The sequence below is a fragment of the Mustelus asterias genome, chromosome 4 (genome assembly GCF_964213995.1).
Source record: "Mustelus asterias chromosome 4, sMusAst1.hap1.1, whole genome shotgun sequence".
Classification (NCBI taxonomy): Eukaryota; Metazoa; Chordata; class Chondrichthyes; order Carcharhiniformes; family Triakidae; genus Mustelus; species Mustelus asterias.
The window spans coordinates 25,093,908-25,115,908 of record NC_135804.1 but is presented as its reverse complement, the minus strand read 5'-3'; the positions used below and the strand labels follow the sequence as shown (position 1 = coordinate 25,115,908).

Genomic DNA, 22,001 nt, shown 5'->3' with positions numbered 1-22,001 from the left:
AAACAGCACCTTCCAAACTCATGACCTCTACCACCCTGAAGGACAAGGACAGCAGATGCATGGGAACAAAGCTGCAAGTTCCCTCGAAGCTACACACCACCCTGATCTGGAACGCTATTGCTGTTCCTTCACTGTTGCTGGGTCAAAATCTTGCAACTCCCTCCTTAACAGAGCTGTGAGTGTTCCTACATCACATGGACTGTAGTGGTTTAAGAAGGCAGTTCACCACCACCGTCTCAAGGACCATTAGGGATGGGCAATAACCGCTGGCCAATAAATAATCTAAAGCAGTTCATTTCATCCTAGCTTCTGAAATACCTACTTTTCTCCTTCGTACTGAAATAAAATTACACAACAGATTGAAGTCTTTTAGAATTGTCCCAAAGTTCTTCACACAGAATGTTAGTTATAACGCAGGTAATCACTTAGCACTCAGAAAATTCGCAAATTGTAATATTGTCCTGTTGATTCATTTTTTGGTTGTGCTTTTTAAGCAAGAACATCAGGGGCAGGATTTTGTATCCCCTGCTGGGGTTGAGAACTGAGCGGCAGGAGATGATAAATTCCTGCCAGCCGGTGCCTCTAGGTCATTTTGATTTGATTTGTCACGTATTAGTATATAGTGAAAAGTATTGTTTCTTGCACGCTATACAGAAAAAGCACACTGTACATAGAGAAGGAAAGAAAAGAGTGCAGAAAGTAATGAAGTTTTAGAAGCATAGAATGTGAGTAAAAGAATTAGAAGTTATGCTGGGCACAGCTTGCAAGAAGCCGCCATGCTCTGGTGCCATTTTGAAAGGTGGAGGTGAGATGGGTGACAGGGCTACTGATCCACATGCAGCATGCGGCTGACAGCTCATTAATAATTTATTGAGGTCAATTAAAGGAGGCAGACTGGAGTTTTCTAGTTATCCTTCAGGTCCCCACAGATGTTGGGAGCCTGTTTAGGTGTCTGGAGGTGGCTTCCTGATGTTGTTAAAACTCTTACTGGGTAGATCAAGAAGCCAACACTCCAGGTAATGGCTGTAGAGGCCCACACTGCTTGCCTGGATGCAAAAGGGTTCCCTTTTTCTGTGGTGACTCAGCTAGATTAATTTATTTAAAAAAATATTAGGAAAACAAAGGTGGTTTTAAGGGATTTATATTTGTAATGGTAAACATTAGAAATAAGGTATGGTTTTAAGTGGCTTTAATGTTTCTGTGCCCGGAAGGATAAAATCTATAGTTAGATTCATGCTGAACAAGTGTGTTTGTACGCGAGGGCATTGATTTCAATTACAATGGTGATTCTATTGTGCAAGGAGAGGGTTGGAGTGTGAAGATTAAATAAACTAGCAGTGATTGCTTAGCAACTTGGGGTCTTGTAAAGTGGAAAAGCTTTTAAGTTTTAAGCTGGATATATTGCAGTTGAAGGACACCAGGGAGTGAACATTGCTCAACTATGTCAGACAAATGACTGGACAGGACAGGAGCTGCAAATTGACAAGCTTTCCAAATAACCAGTTAGTTCAGTGAAGCAGCAAATTGGGACAGAAACTATCAGACGACTGAAGTTAAGAGAACAGAGACCAAGGGTGGCATGGCGGCATAGTGGTTAGCACTGTTACCTCACAGCCCCAGGTTCAATTCTGGCCTCGGGTGACTGTATGTGTGGAGTTTACATATGTACGTTTCCTCCGGGTGCTCCAGTTTCCTCCCACAGTCCAAAGATGTGTGGGTTAGGTTGATTGGCCTTAGTAAATTGTCCCTTTAATGTGAGGGGGACTAGCATAATAAAAATGCAGGGTTACGAGGATAGGGCCTGAGTGGGACTGTTGTCTGTGCTGGTTGGATAGGCTGAATGGCCTCCTTCTGCACTGTAGGGTTTCTATGATTCTATTCAAGGTATTTCTCAGAACAATCTGAGGAAGAGTAAACAATGTTCTGAGTTAAAAAGACAATTGCAGGAACCATATTTAAATTGGGAAAGCAGAATTCAGAAGTAAATCAAACGTTTGATGCCATTTTAAGAGAGTCTGGGAGTCAAGAGTTAAAACAATTGTGAACAGTTTGTACAGAAGTCAAGAAAAATAAATCCTAAAGGTGGTGTGTAAAACCTAGATACTGGATTCACTGCTAAAAATGGAGTGGAAGCTTCAATTAAGAGTCATTTGGAAAACTCAAACTGGATTTCCAAGTGCAAACTGCTAATGGAAAGCATTATTGTGAAAGAAGAAATTAAAGTGTGTATTTGGGGGGGGTTCAGTTAGGAAACTCGTGTCAGTCATCTGGGGGAGGGTTCTGAGGAGAAATCCACATATACTAACTTGAGTTCAGGGCTCAGTGTGTGTTTTTGACCACAGCCTGTGTGTTTAAATAGAGTGTGTTCTCATGGGGCCATTGTACTTGAAATGTATTTTGTAATCTGTGTGTAATAAAGATGAAAGGGGAAGTAAAAGAGTATTGTATCATCATCTAATTTTTCATGTTTAATGTTTTTTTCTTATTAGTGATTTTGTTCTTCCATGTTTTATTTAAAAAAAGTAAAAGTTAGTCTTTTAAACCAAGGTTCCATCCTGAGATCTTCCTGTTCAGTTATAACACCAACTGGGATTGTAACAAAGGTTAGAGAAAGGGTATTTCCATTTTGAATAACCCTTTCCCTTACTTATCCTCTATTAGAGGCTTCTGCACACTTTAAATTGTAAAGTCTCTGGCTTTGAGAGGCCACCTGACATCCTTAATTGAATGGTGAGCCATCTCCAGACCAATTAAGGGTGCAATCAGAGCTTGACTGTTGGATCTCTGGATGCAGGTTCGGAGAGTTAGGAGAATTTTGCAAGCATCTGAAAGCTCTGTATCTCTCTGAAAACTCCAAGACTGCCTACAATTATTATAGAAAGTATATTTGAAATTGTTAACTATATTTAAAGTGGCCTTTAAATCTAAGAGGAATGTTGCTTGTAACCAAAACAGTGATAAGTTAGCAATTAAAATAGTTTCCTTTTCATTTTTAAGTATTGTTTAACTGTTTAGTTAAATTATATTTAAATTTATTAATGAAAGCTTGTTTTACTATAAAAGGTCCCTAATTTGTCAGTGGAATCATTCTTGGAAGCAAGTATCCGACATTTATGCTAAAATAGAAAAATCGTTGGGGTCTAATCTGGCTTCAGAATATATGTTGGGGTTCTGGTCTGGGACCCTAACAATGAGCTGGAGAGAAGGCTGACCATTGGAAATTACATAAAATTGAGATGTCCATTTTTTTGCCTGAAATGCTTTATTAAAGGGGTGTTTATAAATCTATTGTAAAAGGATTAAAAACCCAGAGACTTAAAAGTTCAACTTTTTATTTGTCTAGATAGCAATTTACAGAAATATAATTGCTAGAGTATACAAATGTCCCAACAAAAGCAAAATACAGTTTTAGTCCAACAGTTAAACACCAATGCAAATAATGTCTCTCAAATCACCCACATCAGTCCTGTTAGTTACTACTACTGAAGCATATCAGTACCATAATTTGGTGCTATTCACATCACAGTAGGAAATTTCAAAAGGAGGTTCAGTGGTTCAGTTTGCATCATGTACCCAGTTGTTTCAATTATAAAGCAAGTAAATTAATGAAACACAACCATACACGCAGTTTAGATTTAAAAACTTTCTGGCAATTTGCCTCCGGATGAGTGAGGACAATGTTAGTTTTGATCAACAGCGATATCACTTGAAAGGGTTCAGCTTTCAGTGCATTGACGAGGACCAGTAGGAAACTAAAGACTTCTCCAGTCTCTGCCAAAGATACTCTGTAGTCACCCATAAAGAGATACCGAAATATGATCTTGGATGGAAACTATGCTGATATGTCGTCACTCTCATTAGCCGTAATTCAAACACGTATCTGGCAATGCACAGCTGGTCTGTCACCACTTGTAAAGAGAAAAGGCTGATTAACATCTATGATACTAACCTTTCTTGTAGCTGGGAAATTCCCTTCCATTCAGTTCAGCATTCAACAAATTTAACCAAGATCTGGAACTCGCTGTTTGGTATGATGGCAAGGTTTAATAATACCAAATGCGAATGCCAGCCAAGACTGCATGGGATTCTATCCCTTGTTTTCAAGTATTGGCCAATGGCATGCTATTAAAATGTACTGTAAGCATTTATATTTCTTCTGGTCAGAAATTTTACATTTCAGGTTCAACATAGATCAACAAAATGTTCAAGACACTGAAGAGTCTAAGATACAAAGTGTTCAGAACTGATAGGGAAGGATATAATGAGTGGTGGCAGTACTAATCAGGGAAGATTTGGAATGTTGAAAAGAGAAGATGTCCTTAAGGGAGAGAAGACAGAATCCATTTGATTAGAGTTAAGCAGCAAGAAAGGTATGACCACACAACTGAGGCTTCCAAATAGTGAAAGAGGAAGAGGAACACATTTGTAGGGAAATCATAAAGATAGGCAAACAATATAGTAGGGTGACACTGGGGGACTTAAATTACCCAAAAACCAATTGGGGTAACTTTAGGGTAAAAGGAAAAGCGGATGGGGGGATAGTTATTTCTGAAATGTATTCAGGAGAAATTCCTCGAGGTTCTTTGTCCAATTAGGAAGGGAACATTTTTAGATCTAGTGTTGGGAAATTAGGTGGGCCAAGTGGACCAAATGCCTGTGGGTTAACAATTGGGTAAGAGTGATCATCATATTGTAAGGTTTAGATCAGTAATGGAGAAGAACACGGCACAACCTAAAGTAGAACTTCTAAATTGAAAGAGGGCTAAGTTCAATGGCAAGAGGGAAATAGCCAGGATAAAATGGAATCAAAGACAGGAGAAAACCTGAACTGGACAATAATGGGTGATCTTTATGGAGGAGATATTTCAGGTACAGATTAGGCATGTTCCAATTAGGATGAACTAAAGTCAGGGTTCCTTGGATGATGAGGGAGATAGAGAACATAATGAAATGAAGGGTATATGAGGCATGTCAGGTGAACTCTTCAACCAAGAACCAGTTCAGATGCCAGAAACAGTCAGTTGAGAGAGGAAGTGAAGAAAATAATGAAAAAGAATAATTTTATGTGTAAATAGTAAATGGTTATGAGGAGGTAGTGGTGCTGGTCCGTTTCAGGACAGAGAGAATGATACACGCTTAGCTCAGGGCAAGGCTGGAATATTTAGAGCATTTTGTATCAGTGTTTCCTAAAGAAGAGACTGACAAAATATCATTAGAAGTGGAGATTGTGGAGGAAATAGGTGGGGTGAAAATTAATAGACCAGAGGTCCTGGAAAGGCTGGCTATGATTGGAGCAGATAAGTCACCTTGTCCAGATGGCTTCCATCCTAGGTTGCTAAAGCAAGTGGGGATAGAGATACTAGAAGTCTTGCCAAAATCTTCCTGTCTTTGGTTCATACTGGGGAGATGTCTGAGGTTTGGAGTGTGACAAATGGCTTATTCAAGCAAGTGTGTTAGGACATTCTTAGCAACTAAATGCTGGGAAGTTTAAAATTAGTGATGGTATGGTTTTAGAATGGGGGGGGGGAGGGGGCTCAATAGGCACTTTAGAGGTACGAGTCAATTAAGAGAACCGAGCATGGATTGTGAACAGATGATAATTGTATAATCTAATTCATTTTTTGATGAAGCAACAAAGAAGGCTGATGAAGAAAATGCAATAGGTGTATGTTTTTTAAGAAATGACAGAAAAGACTGGATAACAGAATTAAGGCTTATGGAAAAGAAGAGTGGGTGGGAATTTACAACCTCGCTCGTCCCAAAACCGTAAAATCCCACCTGAGGTCAACGGACCTTCCTATGCTCTGCCCCTCGCCCGCTCAGATTCCTGCGGTGGGCTCATAAAATTCCAGCCGGTGTCTCAACTTGAATGAAAAAGTGGCTTCAGAACAGAAACAGCGAGTTGTGGTAAATGGTTGTTTTCAAAGTCAATGCTGGGATTAGTGCTTTGTTGATATGAGTTGTATATTGGAATACCAGGTTAAATTTCTAAATTTGCCAATTATACCAAATTTAGAGGAGGAGTAAATAGTGAGGATGATTTCAATCAACTGCAACAAAGCTAACAAAGTGGGCATACAGATGGAATTTAATACAACGTACCAGTATTTTGGTAAAAAGGCTAGGGAGAGGCAGAAAGACTTAATGGTGCAGTTCTAAAGAATGTGCAGGCTCAAAGGGACCTGGGGTTTATGTGCACAGATCTTTTAAGGTGGCACATTGAGTAATTAATAGCACATGAACCCATATGCTTTATTGAGTACAAAAACAGGGAAGTTATGCTGAACATTTATTATTAGGCCCCAACTAGAGTTGTGTGTCCAGTTCTGGTCACCACATTTTAGGAAGCATATGAGGGTCCTTGGGAGGATGCAGAGGAGATGTATCAGAATGGTTCCAGGGTTGATAGGTTGTTATCTTTGGAGCAAAGGATATTTAAGCGCGATTTGATGGAAATGAACAAGATTATGACAGGTTTAGATATGATAGACAAAAAAAAAGTTTTCATTGGCTGACTACAAGAAATAGGAGACACATTTAAGGTTTTGGGCAAGAAATGTGTGGGGAAATTTAAAGAAGTTTTTATTGGGCAAATGGTAACTAGTTTCCTACAAACGTGGTGAAAGCAGAGGCAATTATTGATTTCAAGTGGAAATTGGATGTGCATTTGAGGAAAATAAATTTTCAGGGCCACAATGAAATCTACAGAGAGCTAGCATGGTCTGAATGACCTCCTTCTGTACTGTATTGACTCAATGATTGTATTTACAAAGCACTAATGTTCCCATTACTAATATACACATTGCTAATCTTTGTATCATAAGAGGAGGAAGTTCGTGTGTTTGTTAATTGTTTTAAACAATTTAAACCGCTACTATAAAGACAAAATTAATAAATCCCACTTCCATATAACCTTTGTAATAATAGCTGTAGTTATAGCTATTACAATGATTAATCTAATACATTTTGTATTAAGTTCACGCATTAATATTTATAATGTCTCACTTAAACAAATTTTTGATTTTTAGATCTTTCGCACAAGTTTTGGTGGCAGAAATATTTACGGGCAGCACGGTGGCACAGTGGCTAGCACTGCTGCTTTACAGCTCCAGGGACCTGGGTTCGATTCCCGGCTTGGGTCACTGTCTGTGTGGAGTTTGCACATTCTCCTCGTGTCTGCGTGGGTTTCCTCCCACACTCCAAAGATGTGCGGGTTAGGTTGATTGACCATGCTAAAATTTACCTTAGTTTCCTGAGATGGGTAGGTTAGAGGGATTCGTGGATAAATATGTAGAGATATGGGGGTAGGGCCTGGGTGGGATTGTGGTCGGTGCAGACTCGATGGGCCGAATGGCCTCTTTCTGTACTGTAGGGTTTCTATGATTCTATGAGAAACTGGTTTCCAATTAGGTAACTGTAGACATCCCACAATCCAAAGATGTGCAGGTTAGATGGATTGGTCATGCTAAATTGCCCCTTATTAGTGTGGTTGCAGGGTAAGCCTGGGGTTTTTTTATTAGCGTCACAAGTATGCTAACATTAACACTGCAATGATGTTACTATGAAAATCTCTGGGTTGCCACATTCCAGTGCCAGATTGGGTACACAGAGGTTGAATTTAGGATGGCCAATGCACCTAATCAGCATGTCTTTTGGACTGTGGGAGGAAACCAGAGCACTCGGAGGAAACCCATGCAGACAGAGAACCTGCAGACTCCGTACAGTGACCCAAGCCAGGAATTGAACCCGGGTCCCTGGTGCTGTGAGGCAGCAGTGCTAACCACTGTACCACCATGCCACATGATGCAGCCTTGATGGGCTGAATGGTCTCCTTCACTGTAGGAATCTATAATTCTAAATCTCAGAGCAGCCTACTTGGCAGCATTTTTGGAGAGTGAAAGAGTTAGCGAATGTTTCAAATTGAAGAAGAAGAGTTCATGTTCAACTTGAAATATTTGTTAATTCTGTTTTCTACAGATACTGGCAGACCTGCTGAGTACTTCCAGCACTTCCTGTTTTTTTTATTTCAGATTTCCAGCATCTGCAGTACTTTTGCTTTTGTAACTTTTCTAAACTTCATCCAAATGTGAAATAATTCTAACACTTCAAGCACAAATAACCACTGAACCAGTCCTTTTAAAAATTTGAAATGAAATCAAACATAAATGAGGCATTTCATTTACACATTGCTGTACATATAAAAAGTAGATGAATATTGTCTCAATGTTCATTTTGAGATTATTAGTGGGCTGGGAAAGAAAACAAGACAATATTTTGCCATGCCAATTTAATTAGGAAAGAATGATGGAAAATAGAGAACATTACTTGATAAGCAAAGGTTCAACGAAAATCAACCACTGAATGACGACATGGGATAAACTGAGTACAGCAGGCTCAAATTAGCTGTGGCGACCAGGATTTCTTGTTGTTTTGCGAAATCAGCTTTGGACACATGGGGGAAATTCTCCAGGCATTTATGCCAGTGGGATTCTCTGGCCCCACTGACAGCACACCCCCTCCCTCAGGTTTTGGGTGGCGTGGCATAACATCAATGGGAAATCCTATTGACAGCGGGGAACCAGAGAATCCCACCGCCAGTGAACAGTGCACCACCTCCTGCTGCCAAGGAACATGCAGCTGGGAGATCGGAGAATTCCATCCTTCCCCCTCCCCCATAATCTACATGTGGCATCTTTTTTCATGGCTGTTCATTATACATTAAATTGAAAGTATTAGATACTGCTGCTATGCTCGGTTAGAACACCAAAGATTTACTGATCTAGCAGTGCAACACTATTTGTAAACCACCATATGAAATCTACTGCAAGAACATTCCTTATACATTGCATGAAACAATGCTTTACTGCACTTAAACATCTGTAGAAATCACAAAAATATACAAACTTCATCTATTATCTATTACTGTCAAAATCCTTTGTTTAAATATTTGTGCAATCTTTAAAAAAATGTGCACTAATTTTAGGATAAATAAATGTTATAAAAATTGTAGACTTTACTTTTTCCTATTAGTACTTTTGGATAAAAATCCTGGAAGCAGTGACGAAGCAGACATTCCAACTTGCAATATTCTGACAATGGTGATGAGATGAAAAGGTTAATGCCCATTTCCCTCAATTATTAATAAAAAGTATTTGCTGCATACCAATACAATACATATTTTGTTTATAAGAAAGTGAAGGTGAATCAGAAGTGTGATATATCTTTATGTTAAATCAGTCTCTGCACCCACTTTAAAAAAAGTTTAACTGTTGGGATTTTGCACTACTTTTTTCCACAAATCTTTTTTAGATTATTCAAAAGCCAGAAATGGCTTGTTCTTCTCAGGCTGACTTGTATACCAGCTTGAATTATATAAACTATAGTTAATTTTGTGAGAGAACTGTTTAATGTATCTCCAAAAGTTAAAAGTGTAATCAGTAAAATTAAGAGATCTGAGGACAATTTGAGTCCTGACCAAATGGTTGAACATTTTGCCATTGGAGTCCAATAGTTGTCTATAATTGGTGAATTTTGCCCAATCTCATTAAAGCCATTAGATTTATTTCGGTTGGGGTATACAAGATGTCTCACACAAATTATTCCTGCTCATGGTTTATTACAGTGCATAGATGAGCCTGTCATGTCATGTGAGAGAAGCTATGTGGCAAGTAACCTGTAGGAGAGAAGTAAAAATGGAAACAAACCAATACACAAATCCTTTTCAGAAAGTGCAAAAAATTCTAGTTTAATTATTACAATAATTCATGTCAAAATCATGTAAAATACTTCTACACTAAATTCTATTGTGCAGAATGTTAGCATTATTTTAAAAAAGTAATTTATCAGGAATAAATGGTAAATTCTTCAATTCATACACCAAGTGGAGGGCTGATCTCAAAGGAAGCAGATTGTTGTGCTGATTGTGAGATCTGCAAGCACTGTTCCCTATATTGGAAATGTGGAATTAGTGAACGTACCATGTGTACTTTTCAATGTAACCACCCTTACAATCAATAGTATAAAATCTGAATGTTATGAAAATGAGTTAGTGTTTTAAAAAATATATAAAAATAAGATTCAATTAACATGACAATAGGAATAAAGCATGGAAATACTTTCTAAACAGCAGTGTGCTAAAATACTAATTTCCATGAAAAAGGCAGACGGGATAACTCGTGCAGAGTTCAATAACTCATTCAATTATTGTCTATTCACGAGTTGCAATAATTTCCTATATCAGCATCTTCCACAAGAAATAGTAGTCCAATCTTAAAAATTAAACTGTTTTAGTTTATTTCATTTAAATGAAAAAACATTTCAGGCATGGAATCTATTTAATATGCTTCATCTTGTCATATAAGATGCCGAATGCTGTTCTTAATCTTAAATAGTACTCATTTAATGTATAAATTGAATTTTGTTTGAGTCCATGACTCTACAGAAACAAGAATGGCCTATTATTTCAATTCCTTTCAGCACAGTACAAAAGTATCCAGATAAAGTCAGATGAGCAGCTGTGCACATCTTCAATTAATGATCAGGACATTTCAAGACAGAATAGCACCAGTAAGATGACAGGTGGCATGGAAGTATGTAAGCAACAATTGTATTACCATAGGCTGCCAGACAACATGAATGGTAAAATTATTTGTATCCCATCTTTCCTATCCATTAGCTTTTAATTCAAGACTTATGCAAGTGGCAACATTTTAGTCAAATTACAGTTTATTCCACAAGTCTGATAATGCCGCTTTAATTAGCAAAGGTTGCAGCCACCAGTGAGTATGGATGAGTGAAACATACATATTTATGTGGAAGAGCTGAGAACAGATATGGAGGAAACAGGCAGTTCTGACAGAATGTGTAGTTTTGAAGGATTCAAAAGGAAAATAAAGTATCTTTACCACCTGATACTTCTAAGAAAAAGTTGTCAAATAAAAGCCCAACAGTTTGGAATATTAATTTAACAAAATAATATAAATAAGTAATTGGCTCATCTTACCACTCAGTTAAATTGAGTTAAACATGCTCAATGAAAAACAAAATGATTGGCAATTTGATGTGCACAATAAGAAATGCAAACATGTGATTTGAATTACCATTATTGCATCTAGGTATCTATAATAATGAATATGAACTGAATGAGATATTGATGAATAAAAATAAGATTGCAGACAATCAAAGAGGAGTTCTGATGGATGTAAAATGTTACAATGCACAATAAATTCAGGGTTTTGCTCAGCAACATAAATTCACTTTTTTATATTCAGGCTGACAGTAATGTAATTAAAATGATACAATACAAAATGATAGAATTAGTGTAAATATTGAACTTAGAAGATGTCCATTTATGTAGATTTCTAACATGTCCCTTAGATTTCAGTTTTGTCTCATGATGAAACAAACACTAGTACGCTTTAATCCAAACAATAAACATACTTTCTCATTCAGCATTATCTGGTTATATTGATTCTCATGCAAAGACATTTAAAAAATATATTTAGCCCTACTACTTCACAGTATGCCCCATAAATATTTGATTTCCTTTTAAAACATTTAAAATCAGTCAAAAACGGTAGCAAAAGTGCCATTCTGAACTAATTTTGACAGTCTCACAAAGCCACCACAGAAACACGTGGTAAAGTTTATAATTTGATTGTACTCACTTCGTACATTTAACAAAATATTATACCATTTCATATATATTTGTGTGTATATACATGTACACATATATATATAAAAAATGCAACTTTCCAAAAAAATGAAACATACATTAGGTATAAACCATCCAAATCTGAATAGAAATTCTGTATTTAAAATGACTGACCAAAAAGGTCAGGCAACTGAAGCTCCCTTCGTAACAAGTAAAGCCTGTACTACGAAAAACATCTTCAATGAAGGGAAGTAGCTGCTTATAATTTTTTGCATGGCTCAAAATATGCACAGTAAGAAAATAGTTTAAATATTTACAATAAACAGAAAGAACAATTATATAATTAACTGACTCTTTATAAACATAAATACTTCAAGAAGTACTGTGGACAGTTGATAGAAAAAACATCACTTAAACATTAAGGGGAATTACTGGTCACAATATTAGCTGACTAAAGCCCTGGACATTCCACTATTGAAGAACATTTACCAAGACCAAATGCTTTATATTTCCAAAGGAAAGATAGCTGTTTTATGTACATTATCCAGCTCATCCCAGTAGAAGTCTAATAGAGTGCAGCAAAAAATGAAAAGCAAGGCTGTTTGTTGGTTAATATACAGACCTCTCAAGTATTGTCTTACATCCATTTCTGCTTCACACAATATGTTTGTCCTTTTTATGTGCAATGTACCTCACGTCCACTCTCAGTAAAGATAAATGATCGGGGCTAGATCAATAAGCATTCATTCAGTAGTGTTAGGATCTAATAATTGTCAATAATTTCTGCTAAAAGGTCATATCGTAGTAGTTACAATTTATAGTAAATTGTGTTTTTTGTAATGGGGGAGGAGAGATTTAATGGGCAAGTATCCTCAACTGGATATTTTGCCACAGCTTCCTAGATTGCTGTAGAAGTACTTTGTAACAAGAGAACCAGCCTTGCCACCTGTAACTTAATACTGACTGGCAACATGATGTTAAGCCAATATTACTTGTACCAAAAATGCAATATTTACATTAGAACTGAGCAATACTTAAGTAGCTATTGCAAATTTACTTAAAACTAAAGGAATATAAAACTATGGAATATAGCTATACTTTGGTATAAATTAACATTAGCAGGTTAATACTGTATCTAAATCCAATTTTAATTTGCATTTCTAACAGAAAATGCTAATTGTTGCTATTATACAACAACAAATAACATCTGACAGATTTATGGGAGAAAAATTTCCTAATGATCTACAAAATTGCATGTGCCTCTAGGTCACATTGCCAGACAATAATCAGATATATAATATACACACAAAGTGCTTTTATCTTCCATCACTGCAGGTGTTGCCTTTAGATTCAGAATGTCATCCTCTCAGACGCACAAATATATAATTATGCATTTGGCCTCCGTCAAGCTATGTTTAGAACTAAAATCAAGAAACACATCTTGTACATACTGTGCATTAAGAAAGTTGCATGCAACCCTGTTACTTTCCTTTTTTTTATTGAAGTGTAACTAAGTGGACTGAATTACAACTCCATAATTAGTACTAATTAGCAAGAATATCAAAATACTGGGAATCCCACAGTGTCAGAGAAACAAAAAATACAAGTTTCTTCATTGGATAGAGTGGATTGTTACATCTGAGTCCTGCAGGAGGTGCATGAGATAAACAGACAGTACCCCCAGCACACAGTCCCTTAACCTGAATACACCTCATGCTTTTGCCCCTCATTTTTTCAACTTTCTAGAAGAGGTTGCTTTGGAAGCTGAAAGATAAGGCACCAACTATTTATATGAGGGAGAGGGGTTCCAAATTAAGGGATTACACCTTTGAATTACTTGATAGTTACTAGAATTATTTGAAGTGAGCCCTCCATTCATCACCACATCCATTATTGTAGATTACACCATTCTAAATTTAGGGAGGACATGGAGGGCTATATATTCAAACTTGGCATCCAGAAGCAGGAAAGATGGCAAACCCTGCAAATGGACACAGGAGTAAACATCCAAGCAAGTACTTTCTCAACAGGTGACCCAGCTAGTGGGTCTCTATGAGACTGTTTGCTTACATAAACAGTGATCGTTCCTAATCTTTTAATCCTATAAAAGTGAACATAGACTAATCAGTAACTAAGGTGTTGTGTTGTTAAAAGTTTAAACTGCCTCCAGATTCTTAAGTGATATCTGGTGGACGGATGGCCCTAAAATTCAGATTAACTGGCAAACAAGAGGAGGAATTTGCAGATCCTTTGCTAATCAAGTGACATGATAGATGTATTCAACCGAGCTAACTGATTACTTAATTGCTGCTGGATAGACTATCCTCTGTTAATGAGTAAAAAAGGTCATCTATTTGACTGATGTTGAGAAGATAACCTTATGATGTCGATGGAAAAGGCTACAGACAGTGAGCAGAAGGTATAGAGGGTCAGGTTTAAAATTAACAGATGCAAGGTAAAGAAATCAAAAAATTATTTTCCCTTTATATACAAGGACAGGATTGGAAGTAACATAAGGAGGAGTTAATCAAAATGATTAAATACAGCTAAACCTGACAGTGCTCCAGAAACCATTGTGTATGATATGATAATGTAGCAAAACTGCCACGTTACCTCTCATATTAATTAAGCCACTTCTTTTCATCCTCATAGATGGACTAAGCTGCTGTTCTAATTTTTGCAATAGTCACTTATTCATGGACTTGTGAGCTCTGCTCTTTTAAGAGCTACTCAATTTGTCAGTTTTATTTCCTGCTCGGGACACATGGAAAGTCCCTTTCCATTATTGCGCTTACTACCCAAAACAGGTTTATGAGAAATCAACTCAAGATTCATTCCTGAGCTTACGATACACTAGTAAAAATAAGTTCGATTAGCTAATGGGAGGGAATATAGAGAGATTGCTAACATACCAAATCCTTTGTGTATGTCCACAGTTCATTGCAATTATAGGTGCAAAAAGAAATCAGGCACAATAAAGAGTAAAATCCTTGTATCTATTTGCTGAGTGTCTCCATTATTGCTTGACTGGATCCTACCCCAGGTGAGTAGACACTTGTATCGCTAGGCCTGTGCTACATCTTACACTTGTGTTGCCAGGGTGCACTGTCTTTTATTACACCATGGATTTGCATGCTGTAATGGATGGTACTGATGGAGTATTCTTCTCACTGAAATAACAATTTTAAAAATTTGTAGTCAGTATTCTTACATTTCTTAGCTAACCTTCAATTATCGGGGTTTACTGATTATAATGGACACTGCCTAATTGCAATTTTTGACAAAGCATTTTAATATATAGAAAATTGATTAGCTGTGGATTTGCATACTGTCTGATGGCTTACCTTCTTGCATGAAATGCTAAGAAACTGAGTTAATAAAAATTTGCATTACGCACTCAAAAGTGCACTGAATAGTTTCACGAAGTGAAATGATTTACAAATGGAGGACAAGGACTGGCTTAAAAGCTGAAATGGATATAAGCAATATCAATGCTTCAACTTTCCCTTCATAGCACAATCATGTCATCTGCTTTCCCTTCATACGATAGCATTCTAGTTTCACAAAGTTCGATGTTTCTTCATTTCTTCTTAAACTTGCATTATATAAATACTCTGAAGGTGAAAAAGAAATAAGTTAATCAATTTCAATGAATCGTTACTGTTATTGCATCTTTGAAAATATTGCATAGTATGGTAAAGCAGAAACAGAAGTTGAAATCAGTGATGCTATCAAATGAGAATTTAGTGCGAGTTTATCAAATTGCACAAATTGCATTAAATGCTCATTTAACATTGCCAACAGTAATTTCTACCCTTCATCATTTTACTGAGTGATCCACATTCATGGAAACACACAACTTGCGTCATGATGTTTAGGAGTAAAATTTACATTGACTCCCTTCTCTCAATCATAAAATCAAAATATTAATATTTCAATATTCAAATCACCCAGCAGATTAAATTAAGATTTTTTTCATAAAACATGGTAAGGTCTTTCATTTTTTTTCTGATTTCAATTCAAATTGACAGGCCAAGTTTGGATAGTTTGTTTTCTCTTTCCAAAAGTAAATGTTTTTTGTAGTTTTCTCCCAATGGTAATGTGGGTCTCTGAACTATGAATTAAATGCTTACAGGAAAATAGAGATATGAAATAAAGGTATTAAGGGATACAATAAGGAATACAAAGAAAAAACAATTGGAATTAATATCAGAACTGTCATGGCTAACAAAAATGATAAAGCAAATTTTTGCGTTGAATGGTCTACTCATATTCCTATACACCCAACCATGCGGGGAACCACAATTGGCAACAGTTTTTCATTTAAACAGAGGCAGTATTTTAAACTAGAACTGGGGAGATACAAGCATTGCGTTAAATTTATAGTTTAACCAGTAAAACCACTTGACCTAATACAGCGGATTGTTGAGTGATATTTCTGAACTTAATTTGTTAAATAAAACACAATAAAGATGGCAGGGCTGTGATATGTTGTAGCTGTAACATGCGAGATTGTTGGATAACTTTGTGATCCACAGTAACCACATCTACAGTAAGTGACTGCACCTCGAGGAACTTGGGCTCAGAATAGACGATTTGGAGTCTGAGCTTTGGACACTGTGATGCATCAGGGAGGGGGAAAGTTACCGGAATACTTCGTTCCAGGAGGCAATCACACTCCTTAGATTAGGCACTTTAAATTTGGTCTGCAAATGTAACTTCAAGTGAGGTAAGTATGGGGATCCAGAAGGTAGCATTGGAGAAGCCTCAGCCTTTGCAACTATCCAACAGGTTTGAGGTTTTTGCAAATTGCGTAGTAAAGAATCCTCTGGCAACAGTGGTTATAATATGAGAGAATTTCACATTCCATTTGACCTAAATAAAGGCAGTTACAAGAATATGAAGACAGGGTTGGCTAAAGTGGACTGGGAAAGAGTTAAAAGGGATAAGCAGCAGCAGACATTGAAGGAGATATTTCCTAATGCTCAACAAAGATACATTCCATTGACTGGACCAGAAGGATGCATCATCTGTGCCTAACTAAGGAAGTTAAGGATAGTATCAAATTGAAACGAAAGACATGCAATATTGTGAAGGTAGGACAGAAGTATGGGAAACCAGCAAAGGATGACTTAAAAAAAGGGAAAAATTGGAGTACAAGAGAAAACTAGCAAGAAAAAAACTGACAGTAAAAGTTTCTAAAAGTAAATGAAAAGAAAAAGAATAGCTAAAGTGAGCAATGATCACATAAGAGAGTAAAACTGGGGAATCAATGATGGGAAACAGATAATGGCAGAAGCTTTGAACAATTTTGTATCAGTTTTCACAGCAGAAGGCACAAAAAACATCCCAAAAATAGAAAAATCAAGTGACAAAAGGGAAAGAGGAACTTAAAACAATCACTGAAGTAAAAGTAATGAGAAAACAAAGCTGACAAATCTCGTGGACTTGGTGGTTTGCATCCTGGGGTCTGCCGAAATAACAAAATACATTGGTTTTAATCTTCCAAAATTCTCTAGATTCTGGAAAAATCCCAGTGGATTGGAAAACTGTCAATAGCGCTGTTCGAGAGAACAGGGAGACAGAAATCAGTAGACCATAGGCCAGTTAGCCCATCTGTCATCAGGAAAATGCTAGAATCTATTAAAGAGGTAGTAGCAGGAAATTTAGTAAATCAAAATAAATGAGGCATTCTGTGAAAGGGAAATTGTGTTTTACAAATTTATTAGAGTTCTTTGAGGATGTAATAAACGAGAACCAATAAATATATTTGGATTTCCAAAAAGTATTTGATCAAGGTGCCACATAAAAGGTTATTACACAAGATTAAAACATTTGGTGGTGCGGGTAATATATATTAGCATGGACAGGCTAACAGGAAACAGAGTCAGGAAAAATGGATTATCTTTCAAGTTGGCAAACTAGTGGAGTGTCACAGAGATCAGTGCTGGGGCCACAACTATTTACAATCCATATTAATGGATTTGGATGAAGGAAGCAACTATGTTGTTCCTAAACTTGCTGAAGAAAAGAAGATAGGGAACCAAGTTGTGATCTGTATGAGAAATATTGCTGCATGCAAATTGTTTGATTTTGGAGAAAAATAACTGACAGTGCAGTTTGTAGAACATAGATGTTCTACATAGATGGCACACCAACTCAGGAAAAGGGAAAGCGTGAAGGGGAGCTGCAATTACGTAAGGTTCTCACTGGGGTGGGAAAAGGCTGTACCAGTGCCAAGAATGTCTTGCCAAAAATGTGGAGTGCCATTCCTGCAAGTGGAGAGGACATTTTAAATCTGTTTGCAGCAGAAAAAAGTTCCGAAGACAGAAATTTAGAGAGAAACCAATTAAAACATGTGGCATTCAAAAAATTGAAGATGCAAAAGTTAATGAAGTGCTGTTCTAGAGAGAAATAACAGTACTAATGGAAGCCATTGGGGTGCAGACATTATGGTCAACGGAAACAAAACAAACTTCAAATTAGACAATAGATCAGGAGTTTCCATTCTTTCAGATACAGAAGAGTGGCTACAGGAAGACTTCCTCCAGCCATCAACCATATAAAATTCCATGGTTCAGGAGGCATTTTACTGAACTCTGAAAAAGTCATGCAGACTCAAAACATTAACTCTATTTCTCTCTCCACACTGTCATTGGTCACCAGACCTATTGGGTTTTTTCAGATTTTCTGTTTACATTTCTGATTTCCAACATCCACCATGGTTTTGTTTTGTTTCGCTGAATATCATGGGACAGTTGATTGTGACACGTCAGTTCAAAGGAAGAGAAATCACAGAAACTTTGTATGTGATTCAAATCCAAGAGTATTCACTGTTCAGCTGAAAAGCTTGCACAGATCTACAACTCATCTATAAAGTCGATGAATTGGGAAGCCAAGACAAACTGAAAGAATTCAGCACAAAATTTCTTAAAGATCTTGAGAAGATGGAACCATGTGCTCAAAATGAGAGCACATAAATCCAATAGAACCATGTGAAAACATGAAGAAAACCAGGCAGAAGATTTCCCATGAACTGCAGAGGAAGGAATCAGAAGTTAATCATCTGGGAAGGACAGTTTGCATCAAGCAAGAAATGGATGAATATGAGCAAGAAAAACAACAAATTACAGCCAGCGCCTTGTCATGCATTCCTATTGAAAAGCCTGAACAAGTACACATAAATTTTCTCAAAGATGTGGAACCTTATAACTCATTGATCACAAAATTTCTACTGGAAACATATAGAGGCCAAATTAAATTTGAAAGGCACAGAAAGTAGATGAAGAATTTTCTAAAATTCAGGAATACTGCCTCAAAGGATGGCCTTAATATGTTTTAAATAATCTCATCCTGAAATAATACTTTCAGCATTGAAGACATCTTAGTGTCATGGGTGTCTTTCTGGCTTATGATGCGAGAGAGTCCCCAGACTTGAGAATGGACAGCTGGGCATAACAATGTGTATGACACTTTGTTATGCCCAGCTGTCCATTCTCAAGTCTGGAGTGTGAAATTGATGGTCAGGGATCTCAAGATTGTATGAAATCATTTCAAATTGCATCATCTGTGCAATCCATCGCCAAGTGCAAAGAAAATCACCAATGGTATCCACATTTCCATCCAGACCATGCACCATCTCAGAAATGGATCTTTGAATTCATAGGGAAGCCATTCCTCTTGTTGGGTTGTTAACTATTTCTCCAGATGGACTGAGGTTAAATGCCTTCATGGTCATTAATGTTACTGAAATAAATTTTTGCCATGCACAACAGTCATTTCAGACAGCAGCCCACAGTTTGCCAACAATGTTTTGAGTGGGTCACGGAAGTCTATGGATTTGTCCACACAACTAGCTCTTGCTTACCCAGATACCCGCATACTAATGGAGAGATTGGAAGAGGAGTAAGGACATTCAAGGCTTTGCTGAACAAAAATGACAATCAACTTTGCACTGTTAAGCTACCATTCCACACCAGGAATGACCTCCATCTATGTTGTAGTCATTATATGGTTGGGTGTAAAGTGTTTTGGAATGTCTTATAACACAAAAGGTGCTACAAAAGGGCAAGTTTTTAAAAAAATCAAATATGCCATTATTGATTCAGCCTGAATGAAGATTAGACTTCATGCATTTGGATGCATCAACGAAACTGTGTAAATGCGAACAGCAGGACAAAAATGCAAAGGACATTTTGAAGGGAAGTAATTTCCTAGATTATACAGCGTTAGTGACATGCACTAAGTGCAAATAATATCAATTTCTAAGATTTGTTATTTACTGCTGAGTTTGCCATTCAAATAGTAGTAGATATGAAGGCAGGACAAAAAAAAGGCCTGAAACCCCAAAATTCCTGCTCCTTTTCTGCTGAAACTCTAGTTGGAAACCAACCAAAAACCCTGAGAGCAAAATTTCAGTTATGCTAATTGTCAACCATTTCCAGGCTACCTTGTAAGGAACAAAATCTCTGTTGATTTTTAGAAGTTAAATGATGGGTCAGGATGAGGCTAGGGTGGAGATTTCTACACCAGGAATTCCTATTTCTAACTGTATGGAGCTTTTTTTCTGATGGTTGCTATGTCATTTAAGTGGCGACTTGGATCCTTGAAGAGGGTTAGTTTTTTTAAAATGAGAAAGTGTGAAGATTGGTCCCTTTGCTCAGCAGACCAATGGGAACAATGCTGGCATTGCTGGCTGACCCTAGACAACCACACCACCCCAGAACGCAAGTCAAAGTTCCCATGACGATAGGGGTGAAGAAAGGGTGGGAAGATGGCATTACATTCCCATCATGGCATTTTGGACTGCTGGTCCCGTGTTAATTAGGTAGCATTTGTGGATCCTGCAAATTGCATCAGGGATTTCATCCTGTGGATTATTTGGACCCTGTATTTTTGCATGCCAGTAAAACAAGAACTGGAAAAATGTGTATTTAGATGTGCACTTGTGCTGACAAGGCATTCCAAGTGCTGGATAACAGGATTAGAATAGTTGGGTTGTTTGTCTTTGATTGGTGTGGACGTGATGGGTCGAGGGGCTCTTTCCATACACATGATTATTATTGAAAGTTAAGTCCTGGGCCTAAATGTGGCATGCCAATTTTATTTATTCATTATGCAGTTTAAAATGCCTTTGTACAATATCCAAATTCATCCTACCTATGGATTAAATGATCGGCTGATGTTGCTTCCTTGGTTCTGTAAAGTCACAAGGATGTCATCAATCTTTTCCATGTTCTGTTCAGTAATGGTAGATGATAGTTGCCTTGCATCAGTCATCTGCTGTGGGAGGAGCGTAGAAACAGCTTGTCCTTCATTCTGTGCCTGTCCTGGCTGGCTTATCACGAGTAGTTGATCAGACAAAGTAGATGGTCCAGTTGGGCATGGCTGAGGTACATTCGTTATGCTCATTAACTGTCCACAATCTGTAAATAAAATTTTGTATATATTTCACAGCGACAAAAGGTAGTATCATATTCCTTACTTTAAGGTTAACAGATCTTTTTTGTTTTGTTTTTTTCTGGCATTTCCCATGAACCACCAAACCTCCCCCCCCGCAACCTTCAAGAGTGATATAGGTAAAGGTTTGGACTCTGCCTGGACATTGTTTTGAGAACTGTGCGAGCTGCCAGGTGATAGGCAGTTAACGGTAGAAAGACAAAAGCGAAAAAAACTATTATGCAGTCACTCTTTAGATTACCTTTAGTCTCTCCAATTAGGAATAAAATCAGTAATTCGCCCAAAAAAGTTGATTTACCAAAAACATTAAGACAGGATGTACTGTAATCTTAGAAATCTTAGAAACCCTACAGTCCAGAAAGAGGCCATTCGGCCCATCGAGTCTGCACTGACCACAATCCTACCCAGGCCCTACCCCCATATCCCTACATAGTTACCCACTAATCCCTCTAACCTACGCATCCCAGGACACTAAGGGCAATTTTAGCATGGCCAATCAACCTAACCCGCACATCTTTGGACTGTGGGAGGAAACCGGAGCACCCGGAGGAAATCCACGCAGACACGAGGAGAATGTGCAAACTCCACACAGACAGTGACCCAAGCCAGGAATCGAACCCAGGTCCCTGGAGCTGTGAAGCAGCAGTGCTAACCGCTGTGCTACCGTGCCACCCAGAAAACATACAAATCAAAATACTTAGTATCCTTTTCAAGTTTGAAAATGTGACAAAATTAGATGGATGACTATTTCGTTGTTTTCCACCAATGGTTATGGAACAAAGTAGCCATATCTCTAATTGCTATTACTTGAATGAAAGAGGATCATGGTTCAATTGCATTTTCTCACATAAACCTAAGCTAAGAAAACATTTAGACTTGCTCTAAAACT

General features: G+C 37.4%; 1 protein-coding gene across 2 annotated transcripts in view; it reads right to left on the bottom strand.

Moving 5' to 3' along the window:
* Nucleotides 1–3,323: 3,323 nt before the first annotated feature.
* Nucleotides 3,324–22,001, bottom strand: part of nfat5b (nuclear factor of activated T cells 5b) — a 171,234-nt gene continuing 152,556 nt past the window's right edge. For both annotated transcript variants that reach the window (XM_078210660.1, XM_078210661.1), the window contains exons 13-14: nucleotides 20,813–21,078; nucleotides 3,324–15,267 (exon numbers count right to left, since the gene is read on the bottom strand). In XM_078210660.1, coding sequence (XP_078066786.1) covers nucleotides 20,813–21,078 — 266 coding nt within the window. In that variant the 3' untranslated portion in view covers nucleotides 3,324–15,267. The remainder of the gene's footprint in view (nucleotides 15,268–20,812; nucleotides 21,079–22,001) is intronic.